This window comes from Ahaetulla prasina, chromosome 6 (assembly GCF_028640845.1).
Source record: "Ahaetulla prasina isolate Xishuangbanna chromosome 6, ASM2864084v1, whole genome shotgun sequence".
NCBI lineage: Eukaryota > Metazoa > Chordata > Lepidosauria > Squamata > Colubridae > Ahaetulla > Ahaetulla prasina.
The window spans coordinates 109,716,264-109,743,988 of NC_080544.1; the positions used below are offsets into that span (position 1 = coordinate 109,716,264).

At 46.8% G+C, this 27,725-nt stretch overlaps 1 protein-coding gene across 3 annotated transcripts in view; it reads left to right on the forward strand.

Annotated features, from left to right (window-relative positions):
* Nucleotides 1–27,725, forward strand: part of LOC131200495 (solute carrier family 12 member 9-like) — a 182,341-nt gene that overhangs the window by 126,197 nt on the left and 28,419 nt on the right. For all 3 annotated transcript variants that reach the window (XM_058187321.1, XM_058187320.1, XM_058187322.1), the window contains one exon: nucleotides 24,751–24,943. In XM_058187321.1, the coding sequence (XP_058043304.1) occupies nucleotides 24,751–24,943 (193 nt within the window). The remainder of the gene's footprint in view (nucleotides 1–24,750; nucleotides 24,944–27,725) is intronic.

A 27,725-nucleotide genomic window follows, 5' to 3' on the forward strand; every position in this document is an offset into this window, starting at 1 on the left:
AGACCACAGGTAGCCAGTGCAGACTGCGCAGGAGTGGTGTTACCCGGGAGCAACGTGGAGCTCCCTCAATCACCAGCGCAGCTGCATTCTGGACTAACTGAAGCCTCCGAGTGCACTTCAGGGGTAGCCCCATGTAGAGAGCATTGCAATAATCCAGACGAGAAGTGACAAGAGCGTGAGTGACCGTGCATAAGGCATCCCGGTCAAGAAAGGGGCGCAACTGGCGGACCAGGCGAACCTGGTGAAAGGCTGTCCTGGAGACGGCCGTCAAATGGTCTTCAAACGACAACCGCCCATCCAGGAGAACGCCCAAGTTGCGTACCCTCTCCATTGGGGCCAATAACTCGCCCCCAACAGTCAGCCGCGGTTGCAGCTGACTGTACCGGGGTGCCGGCATCCACAGCCACTCTGTCTTGGATGGATTGAGTCTGAGTCTGTCATTGTTAAATGAATAACACGGTTGTTAAGTGAATCTGGTTTCTCCGTTGACTTTGCTTGTCAGAAGGTCACAAAAGGGGATCGCGTGACCCCGGGACACTGCCACCGTCATAAATATGAGTCATTTGTCGAGCATCCAAAGGTAAACCGCGGGACCAGGGGGTTGCTGTAAAGGTCATAAGTGTGAAATTAGGGGTCATCGCTATTTTCTGTGCTGTTTTAATATCAAACGGTCATTGAATGAGCTGAGTCATTGAGTCGCTTTAAGCTTTTGGTCACCACCTTTAAAGCGCTCCATGGCTTAGGGCCCGGGTACTTACGGGACCGCCTGCTGTTACCTCATGCCTCCCACCGACCCGTTCGCTCACACAGAGAGAGTCTACTCAGGGTGCCGTCTGCCAAACAATGTCGGCTGGCGGCCCCCAGGGGAAGGGCCTTCTCTGTTGGAGCTCCTACTCTTTGGAACGAACTTCCTCCTGGTTTACGTCAAGTGCCTGATCTTCGGACCTTTCGCCGTGAGCTGAAAACGCACTTATTTATTCAAGCGAGACTGGCTTAATATTTTTTAATTTTTAACTGGGGGTTTTATTATTTTAGGGTTCGTAATTTTAAATTTTAAATTTTTTAAATGTTGGCCATTTGTTTCTAACATGCTCGGTTTTAAATTGCTGTTTTAATTGTATATTTTTATGTTTTTTATCTTTTGGCTGTACACCGCCCTGAGTCCTTTGAGAGAAGGGCGGTATAAAAATTTAATAAATAAATAAAATAAAATAAATAAATAAATAAATAAATGTTGTAAGTCGAGGACTACCTTTAAAAGGAAAAGTGTGATTTCATGATTGGAACAAATGAAAGATATGTACAGGGAGTCCTCGACTTACAATGGTTCGTTTAATAGAATAGAATAGAATAGAATTTTTTATTGGCCAAGTGTGATTGGACACACAAGGAATTTGTCTTTGGTGCATAGGCTCTCAGTGTACACAAAAGAAAAGATATGTTCATCAAGAATCATAAAGTACAACACTTAATGAATAGAATAGAGTAGAGTAGAGTAGAGCTGAGTTGAGTTGAATGGAATTCTTTATTGGCCAAGTGTGATTGGACACACAAGGAATTTGTCTTGGTGCATATGCTCTCAGTGTACATAAAAGAAAAGATACATTCATCAAGAATCAAAAGGAATAGAATAGAATAGAATAGAATAGAATAGAATAGAATAGAATAGAATAGAATAGAATTTTATTGGCCAAGTGTGATTGGACACACAAGGAATTTGTCTTTGGTGCATAAGCTCTTAGTGTGCATAAAAGAAAAGATACGTTCATCAAGAATCAAAAGGTATAGAATAGAATAGAATAGAATAGAATAGAATAGAATAGAATAGAATAGAATAGAATAGAATAGAATAGAATTTTTTATTGGCCAAGTGTGATTGGACACACAAGGAATTTGTCTTTGGTGCATAGGCTCTCAGTGTACATAAAAGAAAAGATACGTTCATCAAGAATCATAAGGTACAACACTTAATGAATAGAATAGAGTAGAGTAGAGTAGAGCTGAGTTGAGTTGAATGGAATTCTTTATTGGCCAAGTGTGATTGGACACACAAGGAATTTGTCTTGGTGCATATGCTCTCAGTGTACATAAAAGAAAAGATACATTCATCAAGAATCAAAAGGTATAGAATAGAATAGAATAGAATAGAATAGAATAGAATAGAATAGAATAGAATAGAATAGAATAGAATAGAATAGAATAGAATAGAATAGAATAGAATAGAATAGAATTTTATTGGCCAAGTGTGATTGGACACACAAGGAATTTGTCTTTGGTGCATAAGCTCTTAGTGTGCATAAAAGAAAAGATACGTTCATCAAGGTACGTTCGAAGTTTAAATGTCACTGAAAAGAGTGACTTGTGATTGTTTTTCATACTTACGTCCATTTCACCATCCTCGTGGTCATGTGATCAAAATTCAGACGTCTGGCAACTGACTCGTATTTATGACGGTTGCACTGTCCTGGTGGTCATTTGATCCCCTTTTGCGACCTTCTGATAAGCAGAGTCTAATCAGGAAGCCGGATCCACTTAACAACCGGGTTATCAGCTGTAGCGACTCACTTAACAACCGTGGAAAGAAAGGTCGTAAAACGGGGCAAAAAGCCCCCTTAACAACTGACTTGCTTAGTAGTGGAAATGTTGAGCTCAATTGTGGTCGTAAGTCGAGAACTACCCCTGTATCACATTTCTCCATGGTTTCCTCTATTGTGTTTAACCCCTGTGCCAGCATAAGGACGAGAGAGAGCATCCACTGGGGGCAACCTTCGGCTTTTGAGATTTCCAGGCAGGTGATAATTATAGCCATGAGGACTGGAAACTTCTTTTATTTTTTTTTCAAAAAATGTGCCCAGATTCTGATGGCTACATATCGGCGTAAACTAAGCCTTTCAACCGTGGATGTGGGTAATCGCTCTGGCCTTTAGAAGAGCACATCAAAGCTCTTTATTACTGTCCTTGACTAGCCTTTACAATAAATAAAAAAAAAAAGTGCAGTTAAAAAGGACACCGTTTAACACAACTATTTGTTATCGGAGTACGGGGGGGGGGGGAATAATACTACAATAAAACAGCAAAGCTAATTTAAAGCTTTGCACAGTTGTATAACCTGGAGAAGGTAGTTGTGGGATTAGCATTCCTTAAAAAACGATGGGTGTAAAATTTATCTGTTAGATCCCTGTATATAGAAATGATTGGAGTCTCAGTAGAAGGTCATAATTTAATGAGAGAGAGAGGGAGAGGGAGGGAGGGCTAGAAAGAGGGGGAGGAGGAGAGAAAGGGAGAGAGGGAGAGAGGAGAGGAAGGGAGAGAGAGGAGGAGGGAGGAGGAAGGAAGGAAGAGGGAGGGAGAGAGAGATAGGGAGGATAGGGAGAGAGGGAGGGATAAGGGAGGAGGAGAGGAAGGGAGGAGAGGGAGGAGGAGAGGAAGAGAGAGAGGGAGGGAGGGCTAGAAAGAGGGGAGGAGGAGAGGGAGAGAGGGCTAGAAAGGGAGAGGAGGGTGAGAGATAGGGAGGAGAGGGAGGGAGGAAGGGAGGAGGGAGGAGGAGAGAGGGCTAGAAAGGGGAGGAAGAGAGATAGGGAGGGATGGGGAGAGGGAGGATAGGGAGAGAGGAGGAGAGAGGAAGGAGGGAGGGTAGAGAGGAGAGGGGAGGAGGAGGGAGAGAGAGGGAGGGAGGGCTAGAAAGAGCGGGAGGGAGGGAGAGAGAGGGAGAAGGAGGGAGAGGGTAGGGAGGGAGGGAGAGGGGGAGACAGAAGGAGGGATAGTGGGAGGGAGAGGGAGGGAGGGCTAGAAAGAGGGAGAGGGAGGGGGAGAGAGAGTGGGAGGGAGGGAGGGGAGGGAGAGAGGGAGAAAGGCAGGCAGGCAGACGGACAAAGAGAGAGAAAGCTGCATTTAGAGAAGACGGAAACAAGATGAGGGGCAGAGGTAACCTGTGAATTATTCAAACTTTCTTGCTTGTCAGAATGAAATGATGGGGCACTTATGAAGACAGGTGTTTTTTTGGAACGACGGTCATGAGTCAACACCCTTTCGTGATCCTATAACTCAGTGCCTGATATCGATGACTGCCCTATTACTATTCGTCTACAGCAAGGCTCTCCAAATTTACCGTAGCAACTTTAAGACTTGTGGACTTCAGCTCGTAATTTGATCGATTGACAGATAGAGTTGAAGTCCACAAGTCTTAAAAGTTGCCAAGTTTGGAGACCCCCCTGGCCTACAGGAAGGAGTTCAAGGGGTGAAACCTGTGTGTTGTAAGCTCATTCAGCATCAGAACCTTAACATGCGAGGGGCCCTCAGAGACCATCCAGTCCAACCCCGAATCAGTTCAGGGGAACCCGGACAGCGGTGTTCTGCTACCTGCCTACGAAGCCTTTGCTGTGAAGTCTGCAACTCAGAAAAGGCCAGCCTTTTTAGTCAACGCCCCAGCCGTCACCGTGCGGCCTCGGTTGTCCCAACGTTGCTCAACTTTTAATTGCTGTGCAGTTTAAATGATTTTCTCTCTTTGCAAATCGGGATTGTGGCTTGTGGCCAGGATACAACACAATGAGGTTGTCAACTCGCTGTCTCATTCAGAGTCCAAACTTTGAGGTCGGCACAAGCTCACCGGGTTATTTTTCAGCACCCTGGACAGCAGCTGTGCGAACATTTCCTCCCCCGCCCCTCCTTTATTTTTTCCCTAAATAGGTAGTCCTCGACTTATAAGACTTCAGTTGGTGACTGTTCAAAGTTACAATGTCCCTGAAAAAAATGGACTTATGACCGTTTTTTCCACACTTAACGACCACTGCAGCAACCCCAGGGTCACATGATCAAAATTTGGACGCTTGGCAACTGGTTCCTATTTATGATGGTGACAATCTCCCGGGATCTCACGCGATTCCCCTTTTGCGACTCTCTTGACATGCAAAGGCAACGGGGAAAAGTCAGATTCACTTTATAGCGGTGTTACTAATAGCAACTGCAGTGATTCGCTCAACAACCGTGGCCGGAAAAGTCGTAAAACGAGGCAAAACTCAATTAACAAATGTTTCACTTCCCAACAGAAATATTGGCCTCAATTGTGATTGAGCGCTACCTGCACAGCCGTTGAAAACAAAAGTTTGGGTTAAATATGATTCCCCCAGGAGTTGTCAGCAGTTCCACCTCAGAAAGAAATTTAAGGGAATTTTTGGAAGAAATGCCCATCTGGGTTCAGTTCCAAGTGGGGAGAAAGACACTGGAAACATGGAGACGGCTTGGAAAGATGGTTTAATGGTGGACAGGACCACGTGGTTTGAGATCCTGGGCAATCGAGCACATTGGTGAGAGAGAGAGAGAGATTTATAACCTCTGTTGGGCTTTGAATTTGAGTTTGTATCCTGATTGGTTGTCAGACTCCCATGGGGCCGTGCCTGGGTAACTTTATAGGTTGTCTTTTGAGTCTGAGGCTTGGTTGAGCCTTGCTGGGTGATGCAATCTCCCCAGGTGCCATGTGGGGAGTTCTGTTGCTAGATGGGTAGAGGGCTAATCCTATCTTCATTGGATCTTGGGTGAGAGCATTTGCTTATGAATAGACCTAGCTATCTCTTTATCTCTTAAGTGCGGATATCTGCTGTGGCTATTGAGGCCGGTGGGGGCTATTAAGAGTGAGTCTGGTTCCTGCTTTAAAAAAATATGTTTCTCATTTCTCATCCAGGGAAATATAATATTCTACCTTTTTAATATTTCCTAGAATATTTCATTCTTCTAGGAGAAGGGTGGGGGCTAACTTCCTACAGAATTGTGTTCCACAAATGACTCCCAGTTTGTCAATCTGATTGACACTGGAGGCACTATGAAGCCCATCCATTTCAGATTGCAGTTCGGGTAGTCCTCGACTTATAACCATAATCGGGGCCAAAATTTCTGGAATCGTGGAAATTTCCAAGTGGTTCTTGAGTCGTGCTTATTTTTAAAAACATGGATGGTACATGCAAGAGAATTTCTTATGCCCACATGGTTTTTCCTACTGGAAAACTCTGGGGAGGTTTACTCCAGAGGTGGGTTTAGAATAGAATAGAATAGAATAGAATAGAATAGAATAGAATAGAATAGAATAGAATAGAATAGAATAGAATAGAATTTTTATTGGCCAAGTGTGATTGGACACACAAGCAATTTGTCTTTGGTGCATAGGCTCTCAGTGTACACAAAAGAAAAGATATGTTCATCAAGAATCATGAGGTACAACACTTAATGAATAGAATAGAGTAGAGTAGAGTAGAGCTGAGTTGAGTTGAATGGAATTCTTTATTGGCCAAGTGTGATTGGACACACAAGGAATTTGTCTTTGGTGCATAAGCTCTCAGTGTACATAAAAGAAAAGATACGTTCATCAAGAATCAAAAGGTATAGAATAGAATAGAATAGAATAGAATAGAATAGAATAGAATAGAATAGAATAGAATAGAATAGAATAGAATTTTATTGGCCAAGTGTGATTGGACACACAAGGAATTTGTCTTTGGTGCATAGGCTCTCCGTGTACATAAAAGAAAAGTTACGTTCATCAAGGTACAACATTTACAACACAATTGATGGTCAATATATCAATATAAATCATAAGGATTGCCAGCAACAAAGTTACAGTCATACAGTCATAAGTGGAAAGAGATTGGTGATGGGAACTATGAGAAGATTAATAGTAGTGCAGATTCAGTAAATAGTTTGACAGTGTTGATGGAATTATTTGTTTAGCAGAGTGATGGCCTTCGGGAAAAAACTGTTCTTGTGTCCAGTTGTTCTGGTGTGCAGTGCTCTATAGCGTCGTTTTGAGGGTAGGAGTTGAAACAGTTTATGTCCAGGATGCGAGGGATTTGTAAATATTTTCACGGCCCTCTTCTTGATTCGTGCAGTATACAGGTCCTCAATGGAAGGCGGTTGGTAGCAATTATTTTTTCTGCAGTTCTAATTTTTGCAGTTCTAAGTTTTTTTCTTTCAATTATTTTTTCGTTCAATTATTTTTTCTGCAGTTCTAAGTTTCAGCAGGTACTGACCGGTTCTGGAGAACCGGTAGCGGAAATTTTGAGTTGTTCGGAGAACCGGTAAATACCACCTCTGGCTGGCCCCACCCCATCTATTTTCTATTTCCTCCCGAGTCCCAGCTGATCGGGAGGAAATGGGGATTTTGCAGTAACCTTCCCTTGCCATGGTCTCCAAGCCACGCCCACCAAGCCACGCCCACCAAGAAAAATTCAAAAAAATTTGACAATTTGAAAAAAAAAAATGAAAAAGAATTTCGAAATAAAAAAAATTTTTGAATCCCACCACTGGTTTACTCACACCCAACTCTTGCAATAAGAGAATAACAGATTTGGCAGGGACCCTGGAGGTCTTCTAGTCCAACCCCCTGCTCAAGCAGGAAACCTTGTACCATTTCAGACAAGTGGCTGCCTAATCTCTTCTTAAAAAGTGATGGGAGTACCCACAGCTTCTGAAGGCCAGCTCATCCACTGATTAATTGTTCTCACTACGAGGAAATTCCACCTTCGTTCTAGATTGGTTCTCACCTTAATTAATTAGTTTTGTTGCTTCTTGTCCTTCCCTCAAGGGCTTTGGAGAAGAGGTTGATCCGCCCCCTTCTTTGTGGTAGCTTCTCAAATATAGAATAGAATAGAATAGAATAGAATTGAATTGAATTGAATTGAATTGAATTGAATTGAATTGAATTCTTTATTGGCCAAGTGTGATTGGACACACAAGGAATTTGTCTTTGGTGCATATGCTCTCAGTGTACATAAAAGAAAAGATACCTTCATCAAGAATGAAAAGGAATAGAATAGAATAGAATAGAATAGAATAGAATAGAATAGAATAGAATAGAATAGAATAGAATAGAATAGAATAGAATAGAATTTTATTGGCCAAGTGTGATTGGACACACAAGGAATTTGTCTTGGTGCATATGCTCTCAGTGTACACAAAAGAAAAGATATGTTCATCAAGAATCATAAGGTACAACACTTAATGAATAGAATTGAGTTGAGTTGAGTTGAGTTGAATTCTTTATTGGCCAAGTGTGATTGGACACACAAGGAATTTGTCTTTGGTGCATATGCTCTCAGTGTACACAAAAGAAAATATATGTTCATCAAGAATCATAAGGTACAACACTTAATGAATAGAATAGAGTTGAGTTGAGTTGAGTTGAGTTAAATTCTTTATTGGCCAAGTGTGATTGGACACACAAGGAATTTGTCTTTGGTGCATATGCTCTCAGTGTACACAAAAGAAGAGATACGTTCATCAAGAATCATAAGGTACAACACTTAATGAATAGAATAGAGTTGAGCTGAGTTGAGTTGAGTTGAGTTGAATTCTTTATTGGCCAAGTGTGATTGGACACACAAGGAATTTGTCTTTGGTGCATATGCTCTCAGTGTACACAAAAGAAAATATATGTTCATCAAGAATCATAAGGTACAACACTTAATGAATAGAATAGAGTTGAGTTGAGTTGAGTTGAGTTAAATTCTTTATTGGCCAGGTGTGATTGGACACACAAGGAATTTGTCTTTGGTGCATATGCTCTCAGTGTACACAAAAGAAAATATATGTTCATCAAGAATCATAAGGTACAACACTTAATGAATAGAATAGAGTAGAGTTGAGTTGAGTTGAGTTAAATTCTTTATTGGCCAAGTGTGATTGGACACACAAGGAATTTGTCTTTGGTGCATATGCTCTCAGTGTACACAAAAGAAGAGATACGTTCATCAAGAATCATAAGGTACAACACTTAATGAATAGAATAGAGTTGAGCTGAGTTGAGTTGAGTTGAGTTGAATTCTTTATTGGCCAAGTGTGATTGGACACACAAGGAATTTGTCTTTGGTGCATATGCTCTCAGTGTACACAAAAGAAAATATATGTTCATCAAGAATCATAAGGTACAACACTTAATGAATAGAATAGAGTTGAGTTGAGTTGAGTTGAGTTAAATTCTTTATTGGCCAGGTGTGATTGGACACACAAGGAATTTGTCTTTGGTGCATATGCTCTCAGTGTACACAAAAGAAAATATATGTTCATCAAGAATCATAAGGTACAACACTTAATGAATAGAATAGAGTAGAGTAGAGTAGAGCTGAGTTGAGTTGAATGGAATTCTTTATTGGCCAAGTGTGATTGGACACGCAAGGAATTTGTCTTTGGTGCATAAGCTCTCAGTGTACATAAAAAGAAAAGATACGTTCCTCAAGAATCATAAGGTACAACACTTAATGATAGTCATAGGGAACAAATAAGCAATCAAAACATATTAGGAAGCAGTCAATATAAATCGTAAAGATACCAGCAACAAGGTTACAGTCATACAGTCATAAGTGGGAGGAGATGATAGGAACGATGAGAAGATTAATAGTAGTGCAGACTTAGTAAATTGGAACACTGCTATCATGGCACCCTAAGTCCTTTTTTTCACTAGACTAGAATATCCAATACCAGCAACCGTTCTTCGTACGTTTTGGCCTCCCGCCCTCTAATCATCTTTTATTTATTTATTTATTTATTTCGTCAAGCATGTATTTTATGACAGATACAAGTGTAAACATAATTATAAATACATGTAAAGGATACGAATAAAAGGGAATATTAGGACAGAGACGGTAGGCACGCTGGTGCTCTTATGCATGCCCCTTACAGACCTCTTAGGAGTGGGGTGAGGTCTACAGTAGACAATCTAAGGTTAAAGTTTTGGGGATTTGGGTAAGAAACCACAGAGTCAGGCAGTGCATTCCAGGCGTTGCCAACTCTGTTGCTGAAGTTGTATTTTCTGTAGTCTAGTTTGGATCGGTTTACCATGAGTTTGTATCTATTGTGTGCTCTTTGATTGTTGTGGTTGAAGCTGAAGTAGTCATTGGCTGGTAGGACATTGTAGCAGATGATTTTATGTACTATGCTTAGGTCAGACCGAAGATGGCGAAGTTCTAAGTTGTCTAAACCCAAAATTTCGATTCTGGTGGCATAAGGTATTTTGTTGTGAGCAGAGGAGTGGAGGACTCTTCTTGTGAAATATCTCTGGACTCGCTCAATTGTTTTTAATGTCTGATATGCAGTGTGGATTCCAGACAGATGATGTCGTGTCCCACTCCTCCTCTGACGGCCGGGTCGGGGAAGTCTGTATCAAGCGTGGCCACAAAGCCTCTGCAGCTTTCCAAAGTTCTGTCAGAGTTCTCAGGGCAGGCAGGAGTCCAAGATGTGACTTCAGCAATCCAAATTAGACTTTGCCTGACTCAAAGAATGCCAGAAAACAGATCCTTTATATAGGCCATGGGGTGTGGCTCCATGACTCAGCACTTATCCAGGCCTGCCCCTCCCTTCCTTTTGCTGACGTCGCCTCTCCATTCTCCGGAAGCGTGGATCCATCCACCCTCCAGCTGTTGGCAATTCCACCTCGTGACTGGCTTCATGTTCCTCATGTTCACATGCTGTGGGGGAGGGGTTTATTTGCTCAGTTTGTCTGGGCATGGTGCCAGGACCGGGGGCTGAAGGCATGCCAGGCCATTCGTCTTGCTCGGTCTGTCTGGGCATGGTGCCAGGACTGGGGGCTGAAGGCATGCCAGGCCATTCGTCTTGCTCGGTTTGTCTGGGCATGGTGCCAGGACTGGGAGCTGGAGGCATGCCAGGCCGTTCGTCTTCATTATCCGTCTCTGGCTGAGATAACAGGAGATGAGAGGGGCCCGGCTGCGGAGAGGGGGACGGCCGAGGCACAACAGATGAGCTGTATTCAAGAATTGGTCTGGCAAAAGTTTTGTATGCCCTAGTTTGCAGTTCAATATTCCCGGAGAAGAAGCTACGCAAGATTGGGTTAACAACTCTTAATGCCTTTTTTAGCAATGCTGTTATAGTGAGCTTCGGCATTTAGATCATTTGAGATGAGTACCCCAAGGTCTTTGATATAGTCAGGGTTGTCCGTTAGGTCGTATCCGTCCAGCTTGTTGTGCCTCGCCCGCCCTTCTCTCCGCAGCTGGGCCCCTCCCATCTCCTGCTATCTCAGCCAGAGACTGATAGTGAAGAAGAATGGCCTGGCATGCCTCCAGCCCCCAGCTCTGGCACCATGCCCGGACAGACTGAGCAAACAAACCTCCCTCCTATAGCATGTGAGCATGAAGCCAGCCATGAGCTAGAATTGACGAAAAGTGGACAGATCCCCGCTTCCGGAGAATGGAGAGGCGACGTCAGCAAAAGGAAGGGAGGGGCAGGCCTGGATAAGTGCTGAGTCATGGAGTCACACCCCATGGCCTATATAAAGGATCTGCTTTTTGGCATTCCTTGAGTCAGGCAAAGTCTCATCTGGTTTGCTGAAGTCACACCTTGGATTCCTGCCTGCCCTGAGAACTCTGACAGGAATTTGGGCAAAGCTGCAGAGGCTTCGTGGCCACGCTTGATACAGACTTCCCAGACCAGGCCGTCGGAGGAGGAGTGGGACACGACACAGGTTGTATTTTGTGTTCTGATTTTTTTTGTTGCTCTTCTCTGCACTCTTTCCAGAGTCTCCACATCTTTTTTCACACTGCGGTGACCAAAACTGGATGCAGGATTCCAAATGCGGTTTTTACCAAGGCATTACAAAGTGGGAGTAACAACTTCACATGATCTTGATTTTATCCCTCTCTGAATGCAGCCCGGGGACTGCATTAAGTTAGCTGAGCAGACTTGGCAACAGCAAGAAAATTGCAAGAAGTGGCAGTAAGATTGTTCTCTTCACAAAGCTAAAAGCGTATCTGACCATTGGTGGAGAGGCAAATCTGCATTCGCAAGGCGTCCTTTTTCAGGGGGGATGTGAAAATATTCTCACTAGCAGAAGGGGAGGAAAAAATCGCTCTTGAGTGCCTGTAATCTCCAGTTCCTCTCTCTACATTTCTGAAGGAAATTCTCAATGCGCTGATTTCTAAGGAGCTGCTAATTGATAATTAGCCAGTTTGCAGGCTTGTGGGGCTGTAAGAGAGAAAGGGGGGGGGCTTAGAACTGTACTTTGGTGCTTGTAATGGGGGGGGGAAGAGGAAGGAAAGGAGGCGAAAATGGTTTAATGGTTTAAATCCAGTTTTAATAATGGGTGGATTTGTGCTAGTTGGGAGGAAAAAAAAAATAAGTTTCATACCTAGGAACCATTGGGATCCGGTAGTTCAGTAGCTAAGAAGCTGAGCTTGTTGATCAAAAGGTCGGCAGTTCAGTGGTTCGAATCCCTAGTGCCGCCTAACGGGGTGAGCTCCCATGACTTGTCCCAGCTTCTGCCAACCTAGCAGTTCGAAAGCAGGTAAAAAATGCAAGTAGAAAAATAGGGACCACCCTTGGCGGGAAGATAACAGTGTTCCGTGCACCTTTGGCGTTGAGTCATGCCGGCCACATGACCACGGAGACGTCTTCGGACAGCGCTGGCTCTTCACCTTTGAAACGGAGATGAGCACTGCCCCCTAGAGTTGGGAGTGACTAGCACAGATGTGCGAGGGGAACCTTTATCTGTACTACCTAGAAAATCTAAACCGTGCTCCAGCAAAAGAGAGGGCTCATTGCATTTGCATTACACAGGTAGTCTTTGACTTACAACAGTTTGTTTACTGACCATTCAAAGTTACAAAAAAAGTGATTTATGACGATTTTCACACTTATTTCAGCATTCCCCCATGGTCACATGATCAGAATTCAGGCCCTTGGCAACCGACTCATATTTATGACGGTTGCAGTGTCCCGGGGTGGGGTGTGATCCTCTTTTGCGACCTCCTGGCAAGCAGAGTCACCGGGGAAGCCAGATTCACTTCACGAACCTGTGTTTCACTTAACGACTGCAGCAATTCACGTTAACAATGGGGCCAGGAAAGGTGGTAAAATGGGGTAAAACTCACTGAACAAATGTCTCGCTTAGCAACATAAATGTTGGGGCTGAATTGCAGCCGTAAGTCGAGGACTACTGTCGTGTCCCACTCCTCCGCTGACGGCCAGGTCAGGGAAATCCGAATCAGGCTTGCCTCTGCAGCTCTGCCCAAAGTCCTAGCAAAGTCCTCAGAGCAGGCAGGAGACCAGTAAGTGACTTCAGCAAGATAAGTTCGACTTTGCCTGACTCAGAGACTGCCAGAAAGCAGATCCTTTATATAGGCCATGGGGTGTGGCTCCATGACTCAGCACTCATTAAGGCCTGCCCCTCCCTTCCTTCTGTTGCCTCCGCCTATCCAGTCTTCTGATGCGAGGGTCACTCCAATCAGCAGCTGTTGGAAATAAACTTTCCTCAGGCTCACATGCTGTGGAGGAGGGGGAGGGGTCTAGCTGCTCCGTTTGCCTGGGCATGGAGCCAGGGCTGGGGCCGGGGGGTGCTCCCTCCTCTGCAGCCTGCTTGGGCATGGAGCCAGGGCTGGGGCCGGGAGGACATTCTTCAGCGTTCGGAAGCAGATAAGCAGACCCCGGCTGCGGTGAGAGCGGGCAAGACACAACAACTACCTGGAGTTTCGATCCAGTTTTAAGGACGGATGGCTCTGAGGTAGTTGGGGGTGGGGAGAGAAAATAAGTGTTGTGCCTCGTCCTCCCTCCTCTCCTCAGCCGGGCCCCTTCCATCTACACCCGGGCCTGTTATCAGACTCCAAGTCTGATAATGAAGATGAACGGCCTGTCATGCCTCCAGCCCCTGGCCTTGGCCCCATGCCCGGACAGGATGTCAGGAATGAACAAACAAACCTCACTCATACGGCGTGTGTTCCTTTGGCTCAGCCATCAGAGGAAGTCAGCCACGGATTGGAATTACTCGGGCCTACTCCTTCTGACCCCTCCCAAACAGCAGAAGACAATTCAAAGTGGGAGGATCCTCGCTTCCGGAGATCTGAGAGGCGACGCCAGCAGAAGGAAGGGACGGGCAGGCCTGGATAAATGCTGAGTCATGGAGCCACACCCCACAGCCTATATAAAGAACCTGCTTGTGGCATTCCAACCTTGAGTCAAGCAAAATCTCATCTAGTTTGCTGAAGTCACAACTTGGACTCTTGCCTGCCCTGAGAAATCTGAAAGGAATTTGGCAAAGCTGCAGAGGCTTCGTGGCCACGCTTGATACGGACTTCCTAGACCCGGTCGTCGGAGGGGGAGGGGGACACGACAATAAGTTTCATACCTAGGAAAATCTAAACCCTCTTCCATAATTCTGTGCTAGTCCTATGTGAGCACGTTAGCTGCCTTGTAATCTTCCTGTTGTTTTGCCAGTCGCGGGAGTGTCGTTAGGCGTGCAAATTCTCGGCATCTCTTGATCCATCTGGGAAATGCGTCGCATTGCGTTCTGACAAGCGTTTCACACCTGCCACGACAGACTTTGCAGATACCTAGACTGCATCTGCTTGTCTTTTTTTCTTTTCTTTTCTTTTTCTTTTTAAAAAAAATTGAATTTTGCATCCAGCTCCGTATTCTCTCTGGGCCGCGAGTTTTTTCCCCCCCGGATGTGGTTTTTAGCAGCTGGCACCCCTCCTTGCCAGCTTGACATCCATACCTGGGAAAATCCTGGAAAAGACAGACAAGGAGTAGATTCGTGAACACCTAAAAAGGAGCCAGCGTGGGTTCGTTAAACACAAAACACACTTTCTTGCCTTCTTTGACAAAGTGACTGAAACAACGGACCGAGAAAACATGGTAAAAAGAGTATATTAAACTGGTAGCGGCGGCTGTGGGAGGCTCCGCCCACCTACCTGAACCTCATCACAGGGCCTCTGGTGGCTCAACAGGCTAATGCAGCCTGTTATTAACAGCAACTGCTTGCAATATTGCAGGTTCAAGTCCCACCAGGCCCAAGGTTGACTCAGCCTTCCATCCTTTATAAGGTAGGTAAAATGAGGACCCAGATTGTTGGGGGGCAATAAGTTGACTTTGTATATAGTATACAAAATGGATGAAGACTATTGCCTGACATAGTGTAAGCCGCCCTGAGTCTTTGGAGAAGGGCGGGATATAAATGCAAATAAAATAAATTAAAAAAAAATAAATCACGTCCCATTTTGGACGATCTGCGCATGCATGGAAGGCTCTGTGCATGCGCGGAGGTGACATTTGCAAACCGGTAGCAAAGGTAAGGGAAGATCATCCCTGTAGGTAGTCCTCAACGTACGACCCCAATTGAGCCCAAAAATGCCCGTTGCTAAGCAAGACAGTTGTTAAGCGGATTTTTCCCCCCACTTTACCACCCTTCTTGCCCCCGTTGTTAAGCCAGTCGTTGAAGTTGTTAGGATAGTCACAGGTTGGGAAGTGAATCTGGCTTCCCCCATGGACTTGGCTTGTCTGCGGGTCATAAAATGTGATCACATGATTCCCCCAGGATTCGTGACGGCGAACCTATGGCATGCGTGCCACAGGTGGCACACGTAGCCATATTGGTGGGTACGCGAGCTCAGCTCCGTTGCGCCAGCTGATTTTTGGGCCTTCTGGGCCTACCTGCAATAGGGAAACAGGCTGTTTCCTACTTCCGGAGGGCCTGGTGGGGGTGGGGAAGGCCCGTTTTTTGCTCTCCTCATGCTCCAGAGCCTTTCTAGGAGCCGGGGGAGGGGGAGGAAACAGCCTTCCTTACCCTCCTGGAGGCCGAAAACAGCCCATTTGCCAACTTCCGGTCCCACCAGAAGTTGACAAATGGGCCATTTTCAGCCTCCAGAGGACCTCCAGGGGGGTAGGTGAGGAAGGCCATTTTCGGGAGGCCCCCAGGCTCCTAGAAAGGCTCTGAAGCCTGGCGAGAGCAAAAAACAGGCCTACCGGGCCCACCATGCCAAAAGCAGTGGGGGGGAGGGAGGAGCGAGGGGGGTGTTGCGTGCGCATGCACAGGGGCGGGCCGCATAGAATTATGGGTCTGGGCATGTGCGCGACCCCCCCCCTGCGCTACCCCCGCTTTTGGCACATGATGGCAAAACGGTTGGCCGTCACTGCCCCAGGACATTGCAGCCGACATCTGTTGTGTCTCCGTCCTCACTTTGGAGTAACGAGCTGGCCTTCAGCCAGTGGATACAGGCTCCTATCAGTCCTGGCTGAGAAAACGCAGCTGCCTGCCAAAAAGTTCAAACAGATTAAGACTTCAGCTCACTTTGACACAGTTCAGCTAATTTGCTCCCCGTGAAACTGAGAGCAGTCCCAAAGCTCCTTATATATCCTGTGGGGTGGGGCTCCTGCCCCACCCTTCCCTTTGATGACACCGCCTCTCTAATCTTCTGAAGCGCGGGTCAAGCCAAGCTTGATTAGTATGATTATCAGCTGGGTCTGAAGGCGTAGCCTGGGGAAGGGAGGAATCAGGGGATGTCGGCCTCATTACGTCCTCCGACTGGCCTGGTTCTGGCTCCTGGAGCCGGGCCAAAGGAATTGGTGCTCCTGAGGTAAGCCTTACTGGCCCTTCCCCCTCACTCTCAGAGTCACTTTCAGGCATGGGGCCAGGTTCGGGGGCTGGAGCCACAACAACATCAGTCGTCCAAATTTTCACCACGAGCTGCTGCAACGGTCATAAATGTAAAAAAAAAAAGAAAGAAAGAAAGGGCCACGTCAGTTTTATCAATGCCATTGTGACTTCGAACAGCGACTACCCTAATGGTTATAAGTTGAGGACGACCTGTATATGTTTGACCCAGGAGCTGGCTTCCATACCTCTGCGTTTCCAGCTTGGTTCCTCTTTCTAACATCTTCACTGCATCCCGCAGCTTTCAATCTGCCCCCAATTTGGAAAACCGGTACATCAATTATGGGGGAAGTCCCCTCCGCTTGTGAAGGAGAACAGAACAGAACTGTTCTGTCTCCTTCCCCACTTCAGACCCATGAGCTTCAAACAAATGGCTCACGTAGCAAGACTTTCAGCTCTTTTTGAAACGGATCAGCTAAACTTTTGCTTCCCGTGGAGTGAGAGCAGTCCCAAAGCTCCTTATATATCCTGTGGAGCCCCACCCTTCCTTTTGATGACGCCGCCTCTCTAATCTTCTGAAGCTTGGGTCAAGCCAAGCTTGATTATTATTATCACTGGGTCTGAAGGCGTAGCCTGGGGAAGGGAGGAATCAGGGGGTGACGGCCTCATTACATCCTCCGACTGGTCTGATTCTGGCTCCTGGAGCCGAGCCAAAGGAATCGGTGCTCCCGAAGTAAGCCTTACCGGCCCTTCCCCCTCACTCTCGGAGTCATTGTCGGGCATGGGGCCAGGTTCGGGGGCTGGAGTCACAACAAGAACAGAACAGAACAGAACAATATAGAACCGTGATGGCAAACCTATAGCATACATGCCACAGGTGGCATGTGGAGCCATATCAATGGGCACACAAGCGTTGCCGTAGCTCAGCTCCAGCGTGCATGCACGCGCCAGCCAGCTGACTTTTGGGCCTTCCGGGCCCACTGGAAGTTAGGAAACAGGCTGTTTCTGGCCTCCGGAGGGCCTCTGGAGAGGTGGGGAAGGCCATTTTCACCCTCCCAAGGCTCCTAGAAAGGCTCTGGAGCCTGGGGAGAGCGAAAAATGGGCCTTCTGCTCCCACCGTGCCATTGCGTGCCAAAAGTGGGGGTCGCGGGGGGGGGGGTTGCATGCACAGGGGACGGGACACATTGAATTATGGGTGTGGGCACACACGTGTGTGACCCCCCCCCCACACTACTCCCGCTTTTGGCACGTGACGGCAAAACGGTTAGTCATCGCTGGAATAGAATATAGAAAATGGATAGGACAGGACAGAACAGAATAGAATAACAGAGTTGGAAGGGACCTTGGAGGTCTTCTAGTCCAACCCCCTGCTTAGACAGGAAACTCTACACCACTTCAGACAAATGGTTATCCAATCTCTTCTTAAAAACTTCCAGTGTTGGAGCGTTCACAACTTCTGGAGGCAAGTTGTTCCACTGATTAATTGTTCTCACTGTCAAGAAGTTGATTGTACAAGTGGTCCTCGACTTACAGCAGTTCATTTAGTGACCGTTCGAGGTTACAGCGGCACTGGAAAACAGTGACTTAGGACCATTTTTCACACTTACGACCCGTTGCAGGATCCCCAACGATCACGCGATTTACATTCGGATCCCTTGACAACCGGACTCCTCTTTCTGACGGTTGCCATGTTCAGGAGTCATTGGGCGACCTTCCGACCAGCAACGTCAACGGAGAACCCAGGTTCATCACTTAACAGCCACATGACTAATTTAACAACGGCGGCGATTCTCTTTAACAAATGTGGCAAGAAGCGCCATAAAACGGGACAAATGAACGCATAGCGAATTTTTCGCTTAACAGCGTACTGTCAAGGTTCCAAGGAACACCCCCAACGAAATAAAGCTCTGAGGCTTGAGGTTCCTCAAAGTTCCAATTTATTAGAGATGTCATGTTGGCACAACTGGGAAGCTTCCAGGTTTTCCACACCCAGTTGACAGTTCACAGCCCTGCCCCACACCCACAAGTTCATCACATTGTCCAATCAACTCTTCCCACTCAATTGGATATAGTCTTCAGGCAGCCTACATCAGACGCAGGCAAAAGTCCTTGAATACAGAATGTTGTTATGACTAACCTTCTACCGCTCCAACAACAGCCCCCTCCCAACTTCCCCAGCTAAAATATGTGGCAGTTAAGAAGCAAAAAGAAAATTGCCTTCCAAAACTGACACGTACATTTTGGGCTCAACTGTGGTCGTACTGTACACATAGACACCGTTTGTGTTTCTGGCATGTCTCTTCTCCTCCCTCCGAATTGGGGCAGGCGGGGGCGGTGGGCGTAGATGCCCAAGGTGCCCTCCCTCCCTCCCTCCCTCCCCGCAGCTTGGCGCCCTCTCTCCGGCTCAAGAGAAGCTGGCAAAGGGAGGGCCGGAGCAAGCGAAGCCCGAAGATCTCAGCTTCGTTTTTAAATCTTCCTTCGCAATTGAGATAAGACAGCGGGTTAGATGAGAACAATTTAATTAAGTTGCCGAAAGGCCGCGGAGTCGGCCCTGCCTGACAATAAGCTGCCCCCTCGGCACAGGATTGATGGCCTTTTCCGCTGGTTCCCCCCCCCCCACCTTCCTCCCTCCTCCCTCCTGCACTTGGAAATTAAAAACCAGAATTGGAATTAAAAACAATCACATACTTTCTGTGCCAGCCATGGCAACGCTCCTTCGGAGGATACCCAGCTCCCTTTATGAGGGACAGATAATTGAGACTTGTGTTCCAGTTGTTAGACAAATAAGCAACTTTTGGCGGGTGGAGATGAAAGAAAAGAGTATTTTAACATGTATTTTAGGGGCCGATAGGCCTCGCTGGATCCAAGGTTCACCTGCCTGTTTTTTCTCGTGTTATTCCTCATTTTCTGCCACGGTTGTTAAGTGAATCACTTGCAGTTGATAAGTTAGTCACCCGGTTGTTAAGTGAATCTGGCTTCCCCATGGGCTTTGAAGGTCGCAAAACGGGATCACGTGACCCCAGGATGGGGTTGCAAGCATCAGAAATACCATATGAACCAGTTGCCAAGCGTCTGCATTTTGATTGTACGACCGTGGGGTTGCAGCAGCGGTCGTAAGTGTGAAAAACGGCCCTCCCTCGCTTTTTTTTGAATGCCGTTGTAACTTTGAACGGTCACTAAACGAACTGTTGTAAGTCAGGGGCTACCCTTATCCTTCCCACCGCTTTGCGTTGTGCGCTGTTTATGGTCCATCGTTCTCAACACACGTTCCTAGAGTTGTTTTATACAAATGATGCGCACTCCGGCTTCGCAGTGTGGGGAGCGGTGTCAAAGGGACTGCGCCATTAAAAGGTGCGATTCATTTGATAGGGGTCTTTTTCCAGCCGCTTTATGTTATGGGGTGGGTCTCTTTCTTAGCATTTTGCTTAGCAGTATATTAATTCTTTGAAACCGAACAGCCTTGCTCATTTTCAGACGTTTGTGTGTGTGTCTGTGGGTACATACGTGTGTATATCTATACAGTAGATATTTATTTATTTGTAAACGATCTTCTCCTCCCTCCGAATTGGGGCAGGCGGGGCGGTGGCGAGATGCCCAAGGTGCCTCCTCCTCCTCCTCCCTCCCGCAGCTTGGCGCCTCTCCGGCTCAAGAGAAGCTGGCAAAGGAGGGCCGGAGCAAGCGAAGCCCGAAGATCTCAGCTTCGTTTTTAAATCTTCCTTCGCAATTGAGATAAGACAGCGGGTTAGATGAGAACAATTTAATTAAGTTGCCGAAAGGCCGCGGAGTCGGCCCTGCCTGACAATAAGCTGCCCCCTCGGCACAGGATTGATGGCCTTTTCCGCTGGTTCCCCCCCCCCCACCTTCCTCCCTCCTCCCTCCTGCACTTGGAAATTAAAAACCAGAATTGGAATTAAAAACAATCACATACTTTCTGTGCCAGCCATGGCAACGCTCCTTCGGAGGATACCCAGCTCCCTTTATGAGGGACAGATAATTGAGACTTGTGTTCCAGTTGTTAGACAAATAAGCAACTTTTGGCGGGTGGAGATGAAAGAAAAGAGTATTTTAACATGTATTTTAGGGGCCGATAGGCCTCGCTGGATCCAAGGTTCACCTGCCTGTTTTTTCTCGTGTTATTCCTCATTTTCTGCCACGGTTGTTAAGTGAATCACTTGCAGTTGATAAGTTAGTCACCCGGTTGTTAAGTGAATCTGGCTTCCCCATGGGCTTTGAAGGTCGCAAAACGGGATCACGTGACCCCAGGATGGGGTTGCAAGCATCAGAAATACCATATGAACCAGTTGCCAAGCGTCTGCATTTTGATCGTACGACCGTGGGGTTGCAGCAGCGGTCGTAAGTGTGAAAAACGGCCCTCCCTCGCTTTTTTTTTTAATGCCGTTGTAACTTTGAACGGTCACTAAACGAACTGTTGTAAGTCAGGGGCTACCCTTATCCTTCCCACCGCTTTGCGCTGTGCGCTGTTTGTGGTCCATCGTTCTCAACACACGTTCCTAGAGTTGTTTTATACAAATGATGCGCACTCGGGCTTCGCAGTGTGGGGAGCGGTGTCAAAGGGACTGCGCCATTAAAAGGTGCGATTCATTTGATAGGGGTCTTTTTCCAGCCGCTTTATGCTATAGGGTGGGTCTCTTTCTTAGCATTTTGCTTAGCAGTATATTAATTCTTTGAAACCGAACAGCCTTGCTCATTTTCAGACGTTTGTGTGTGTGTCTGTGGGTACATACGTGTGTATATCTATACAGTAGATATTTATTTATTTGTAAACGCATCTTTCTCCTCCTATTTTGCCCCACAACAACAACCCTGTGAGGTGGGTTAGGCTGAGAAAGAGAGTGACTGTCCAAAGTCACCCAGCTGTCTTTTGTGCCTAAGGCGGGACTAGAACTCCCCATCTCCTGGCGATTGGTCCAAAGTCACCCAGCCGTCTTTCGTGCCTAAGGCGGGACTAGAACTCCCCATCTCCTGGCGATTGGTCCAAAGTCACCCAGCCGTCTTTCGTGCCTAAGGCGGGACTAGAACTCCCCATCTCCTGGCGATTGGTCCAAAGTCACCCAGCCGTCTTTCGTGCCTAAGGCGGGACTAGAACTCCCCATCTCCTGGCGATTGGTCCAAAGTCACTCCAGGGGAAGGATGCTGCAAAATCTCCATTCCCACCCCACTCCAGTGGAAGGATGCTTCAAAATCTCCATTCCCACCCCACTCCAGGGGAAGGATGCTTCAAAATCTCCATTCCCACCCCACTCCAGGGGAAGGATGCTTCAAAATCTCCATTCCCACCCCACTCCAGGGGAAGGATACTGCAAACTCCCCATTCCTACCCCACTCCAGGGGACGAATACTGCAAAATCCCCATTCCTTCCCCATTCCCTTCCCACTCTGGGGCCAGCCAGAGGTGGTATTTGCCGGTCCTCCGAACTGCTCAAAATTTCCGCTGCCGGTTCTCCAGAACCTGTCAAAACCTGCTGGATTTCACTCCTGTACCACTAAACTCAACCTGAGTTTAGGAGCTCCCGGTGAACGTTTTCTATCTTTCTCCAGTACAAAATGCCAGGCTCTCCAGAGCGATAGATGGATTTGGCAAGGAAAAGGAATAGAATAGAATAGAATAGAATAGAATAGAATAGAATAGAATAGAATAGAATAGAATAGAATAGAATAGAATAGAATAGAATAGAATAGAATTTTTTATTTATAGAATATAATTTCTTTTTTTTATTGGCCAAGTGTGATTGGACACACAAGGAATTTGTCTTGGTGCATATGCTCTCAGTGTACATAAAAGAAAAGATACGTTCATCAAGGTACAACATTTACAACACAATTGATGGTCAATATATCAATATAAATCATAAGGATTGCCAGCAACAAAGTTATAGTCATACAGTCATAAGTGGAAAGAGATTGGTGATGGGAACTATGAGAAGATTAATAGTAGTGCAGATTCAGTAAATTGTTTGATTATTGGCCAAGTGATAAAAATTTGTATGCAAAGGAATTTCCCCTCGCCCCCCCCCCCCCGCCCAGCTACGGCCATTCATCCATTTTAGATGCGTAGAAGTAGCCTGACAGCCATTCCAAAATCCCTTTTCAACACAAGTACTTTGTGGTTAGAGATGAGCGCGCTGCACACCCTTAATCGTTCCACTGGGGGAAAAGTTATGTATTATGTATTCATTGTCTTGAAAGATTATTAACCGACGGCAAGTCTTTTGGGACGCGGCAGGTTGAGGCCTAAATAAAGACTCTTATTTCCTTTAACCTCCCTTGGAATTCCACTCCAAACGCATTTCGGTTGTTAATGGTCTCTCCAGTGGAGCATCCACAACGGGCGGGGTGGGGCTGGGGAGAAAGCGGGGGGGGGGGGCGGGATGTAGAAAGTCCCATGTTTTCATAAAACGGCAAAGCCGGAAGCCTGGGCTATCCTGCGGGTAGTCCTTAACTTGCAATGACTCACTTAGGGTGCGGCAAGAAAAGGTCGTAAAATGGGGGGGGGGGCAAAACTCACTTAAACAACTGCCTGGTTTAGCGACGGCAATTTTGGGTTCAATTTGTGCGGTTGTAAGTCGAGGATTAACTGTTAACAGTCTTCCAATACTTCAGGGGTTGTTCCAGAAACGAAAAGGTCAACCTATTCTCCAAAGAATTTTATCTAATAAATAAAAATCTAATAAATAAAGCAGGGGTCTCCAATCTGGGCAACTTTAAGCCTGGAGGACTTCAACTCCCAGAATTCCCAGCCAGCAAAGCTGGCTGGGGAATTCTGGGATTTGAAGTCCACCAGGCTTAAAGTTGCCCAGATTGGAGACCCCTTCTCCAAAGCACCAGAAGGCAGGACAAGAAACAATGGGTGGAAACTCATCAAGGAGAGAAGCAACCTAGAACTAAGGAGAAAGTTCCCAGCAGTGAGAACGATTAACCAGTGGAACAACTCGCCACCAGAAGTTGTAGGTTCTCCATCACTGGAGGTTTTTAAACAAGAGACTGGGCAACCATTGGTCTGAAATGGTGTAAGGTCTCCTGCTTGAGCAAGAGGGCTGGACTAGAAGGTCCTTTCCACCCTTATTATTCTATGTTCTAAGGCAAGGGTTCTCAACCTGTGGGTCGGGACCCCGTTGGGGGTCGAGTGACGATTTGCCAGGGGTCGCCTAAGACCATCGGAAATATGGGAAGTATACTTGCGAGTCGAAGAATCGCGCTCCAATGGTTGACTCCACAAGCCAGCTGCAGGCTCTTCAAATCGCTAAGACGAATTCGGCTTCAGGCGCGATGAATTAAAAAAGAGAGAAATCTTTGCTCTGATGTCTCCCTCTCAAGCCAGCTGCAATCACTCCCAATCGCTAGCCTAATCTGGCTTCAGGCGCCATAAACTTAATAGGGGAGGAGTCTCCGCTTTAATGCCACCGTCCTCAAGGTAATCGCAAGCAGTTCAGATGGCTAGCCAATACGGCTTCAGGCGCGATCAATTCAAAATGAAAATAATTTTATGGTTGGGGTCGCCACATTGTGGGGAATTGTATTAAAGGGGTCACAGCACTATAAAGGTTGAGAACCACTGATCTAAGGGATGCATTCAGCAAATAGATGGATGCCGCGTTTCAGTCAGCTCCTTCTGGTCCTTGGGAGGTGTAGTTCAAGACCTTGGCATTATTTATTTATTTTTATTTATTTATTTTGTCAAATACATATTAAATAATATATATAAGTATAAACATGAATTGAATACGTAAAGTGAATACAATTAAAGGGAACATTAGGACAGGGAAGGTAAGCACGTTGGTGTACTTACAGACCTCTTAGGAATGGGGTGAGGTCAACAGTAGAAAGTCTTGAGTTTTTGGGGTTTTGGGATGAGACCACAGAGTCAGGTAGTGCATTCCAGGCATTAACAACTCTGTTACTGAAGTCATATTTTCTGCAATCGAGATTGGAGCGATTCACTTTAAGTTTGAATCTGTTGTGTGCTCGTGTATTGTTGTGGTTGAAGCTGAAGTAGTCTTCGACAGGAAGGACATTGAAACAGATGATTTTATAAGCTATGCTCAGGTCATACCGAAAGCAGCGTAGTTCTGAATTTTCTAAACCCAGAATTTCAAGTGTGGTGGCATAAGGTATTTTGTTGCGAGCAGAGGAGTGGAGGACTCTTCTTGTGAAATATTTCTGGACACGCTCAATTGTATTAATGTCCGATATGCAGTGTGGGTTCCAGACAGATGAGCTGTATTCGAGAATTGGTCTAGCAAAGGTTTTGTATGCTCTGGTTAGTAGTGTGATCTTACCAGAATGACACTTCAAAGCAGAGCATCTCCCCTCCCCACACACACGAAACAAGAGACTCCAGTCATCCTAACCTGTTCCCTCTTCTCCTTCCTCAGGCCCACCTTCAAGTATTTCACGTGGCACACGTGTGTGCTGGGCATTGCCGGCTGTGTTGTGATGGTATTCCTCATCAGCCCCATCTACGCTTCGGCCAGCATGGCCTTCATGGTCATTCTGCTGGTGGCCCTCCATTACCTGTCCCCCAGCAGCAGCTGGGGCTACATCAGTCAAGCTTTGATCTTCCACCAGGTAAGAGGCATTCCAGGGGGGACTGTCTGCATGGTCTCAAGAGACCCCAGAAACAGACTTTCCTCGGAGTCTGGAGCAGAAACTTTAAGGCTTGGGCACCATGGACTGAAGACATTGGTTATTTATGAAAGGAAGGTCAAATTTATGGTCTAAAGACCGTGATGGCAAACGTATGGCACGCACGAGAAGCCATATTGCCCGGCATGCACAGCCTTGCCTGTTTGCCAAAAAGGCCAGCTGATCGTCGGGCGTGCGTGTGCACTAGAACCCGGAAATTCGGCTTTTCTGGAGCGCAATCCCTTCGTGCGCACAGCAGTGCCGAAAACCAGTGTGCGCATGTGTGCCAGCCAACTGATCGTCGGGGGCTGCGTGCGCACTAAAACCTGGAAATCCGGCTTTTCTGGAGCGCAATCCCTTCGTGCGCACAGCAGTGCCGAAAACCAGTGTGTGCATGTATGCCAGCCAGCTGATCATCGGGGGAGTGCGTCTGCACTAAAACCCAGAAATTAGGCTTTTCTGGAGCGCGGTCCCTTTTCGGCTTTTCTGGAGCATGGTCCCTTTTCTGCAGCGCAGTCCTTCTGGAGCGTGAAGCAGTACCGAAAGCCAGTGTGCGGATGTGTGCCAGCCAGCTGATCATTGGGGGAGTGCGTGCGCACTAAAACCCGGAAATTAGGCTTTTCTGGAGCGCGGTCCCTTTTCGGCTTTTCTGGAGTGTGGTCCCTTTTCTGGAACGCAGTCCTTCTGGAGCGTGCAGCAGTACCGAAAACCAGTGTGTGCATGTGTGCCAGACAGCTGATCATCGGGGGGTGCATGCGCACTAGAACCCAGAAATTTGGCTTTTCTGGAGCGCGATTCCTTCGTGCACGCAGCAGTGCCGAAAACCGGTGTGTGCGCGGGAGCCAGCTGATCATCGGGTGCACATGTAGACTAGAACCCAGAATTTCGGCTTTTCCGGAACGCGGTCCTGACAAGTGTAATGTTTCTGTTTTTGGTGCCGAAGAGGTTTGCCTTCACTGATCTAAGAATTCCAGCAAATACTTTGCTGTCTAATGAGATGCTTCTGTAGGCAAACTCTGGTCTGTTTTGTCGCTGTTTCTCAACGCAAAGGCAGAAGAGATTCCCAGAGATGGATAATCTGCCTCTGCCTCTTAGTTGGTCTCTGCCGTTCCCCTGATTGGTACAGGTCAGGATTTCTGAACCCTAGAAAACTTTAAGACACGTGGACGTCAATTCCCAGAATTCCCTCAGCCAGTTCTATGTTTATCCTCCAAGGATTACCTATAAATGACGTACCAGGTAGAACATCCAGCTGCTGCTGTTGTTTCTCTCGGCACTCTTTCTAGAGTCTCAGCATCTTATTTATATTGTGGTGAGCAAAACTGGATGCTGTATTCCAAGTGTGGCCTTACCAAGGCTTAATAAAGTGGTATTAGCCAGTGGCTAAATCTGAACCGGTTTACTACCGGTTTGCTGGCTGTGCGCTGTGCGTGCACACCACGCACCAAATGCGAGGTGTGCGCAGCGCATGCCAAAAGGAGGCCTGGGGTAAGTAGAACAGCACGCGCAGAAGTGGGTGATCAACTGTGGCGTGCAATCTTTTTTTTTTTTTTTACTTTTAAAAGTATTTTTTTTTACAACCTATTCAGCCAAATAGAGTGTTAAAAATGCTTTTAAAAGCAAAAAAAAAAGAAAGAAAGGCTCTGACGATCGCACGGCTCAGCTGTGATCGTCAGAGCCTTTTCTTTTTACCTTTTAAAAGCATTTTAAAAGAAGCGGCAAGCAGGTGACTGGGCAATTGGATGGACATGGGCGGGGTGGGGGGGTGGGAGGGATTTTTGCTACCTGTTCTCCAAACCACCTGATGCAATTGCTACCGGATCAGTCGATCTGGTCCAAACCGGGAGCATTTCACCCCTGGTATTAACACTTTACGTGATCTTGATTCTATCCCTCTGTTTATGCAGCCCAGAATTGTGTTGGCTTTTTTGGCAGCTGCTGCACACAGCTGGCTCGTATTTAAATGGTTGTCCACTAGGACTCCAAAATCCCTCTCACAGGTACTACTATTGAGTCAGCCCCAAAGGTGGTTTTTCAGGAGGCAACTGGACTTCCTTGTTTTTTTCTTTTGAAGATGTTTCGCTTCTCATCCAGGAAGCTTCTTCAGCTCTGACTGGAGGGTGGGGAATGGACGGATCATCCAGTCAGAGCTGAAGAAGCTTCTTGGATGAGAAGCGAAACGTCTTCTTGTCCCCCTCGCCTCGGTCCGAGCGATGGCTTAATTAGCCGGCAACTATCAGCTCTGGCAGCAAACTAGCGAGTGTCTGCCAAGTGTCTCAGTTATCTCCCTTGATGCCAATGAGTCAACAAACAGTACTTCAGCTCTAATCAAGCAGTTGATTTGCCTGCTACGAAGAGGCACAGCAGCTCTTGCTGCCTTTATGTCCTGTGGGGTGTGGCTCCATGACTCAGCACTTCCTAGGCCTGCCCCACCCTAACCCTAACCCTAACCCCACCCCTGCTTCTGTTGTTCCCGCCTCTCCTGCCTACAAAACTAGGGTCCAGCCAGGCCTGACTGCCATCAGCCGGGTCTGGAGGCGTGGCCTGGGGGGGGAAGAGTCAGGGGACGGAGGCCTCATTATCTCTTCCACCTGGCTTGCCTCTGGCTCCTGGAGCTGAGCCAGGGAAGCCGGTGCTCCCGAGGTAAGTCCTGATGGCCCTTCCCCCTCACTTTCCGAGTCACTTTCTGGCAGGAGGCCTGGCTCGGGGGCGCAGACACAACAAA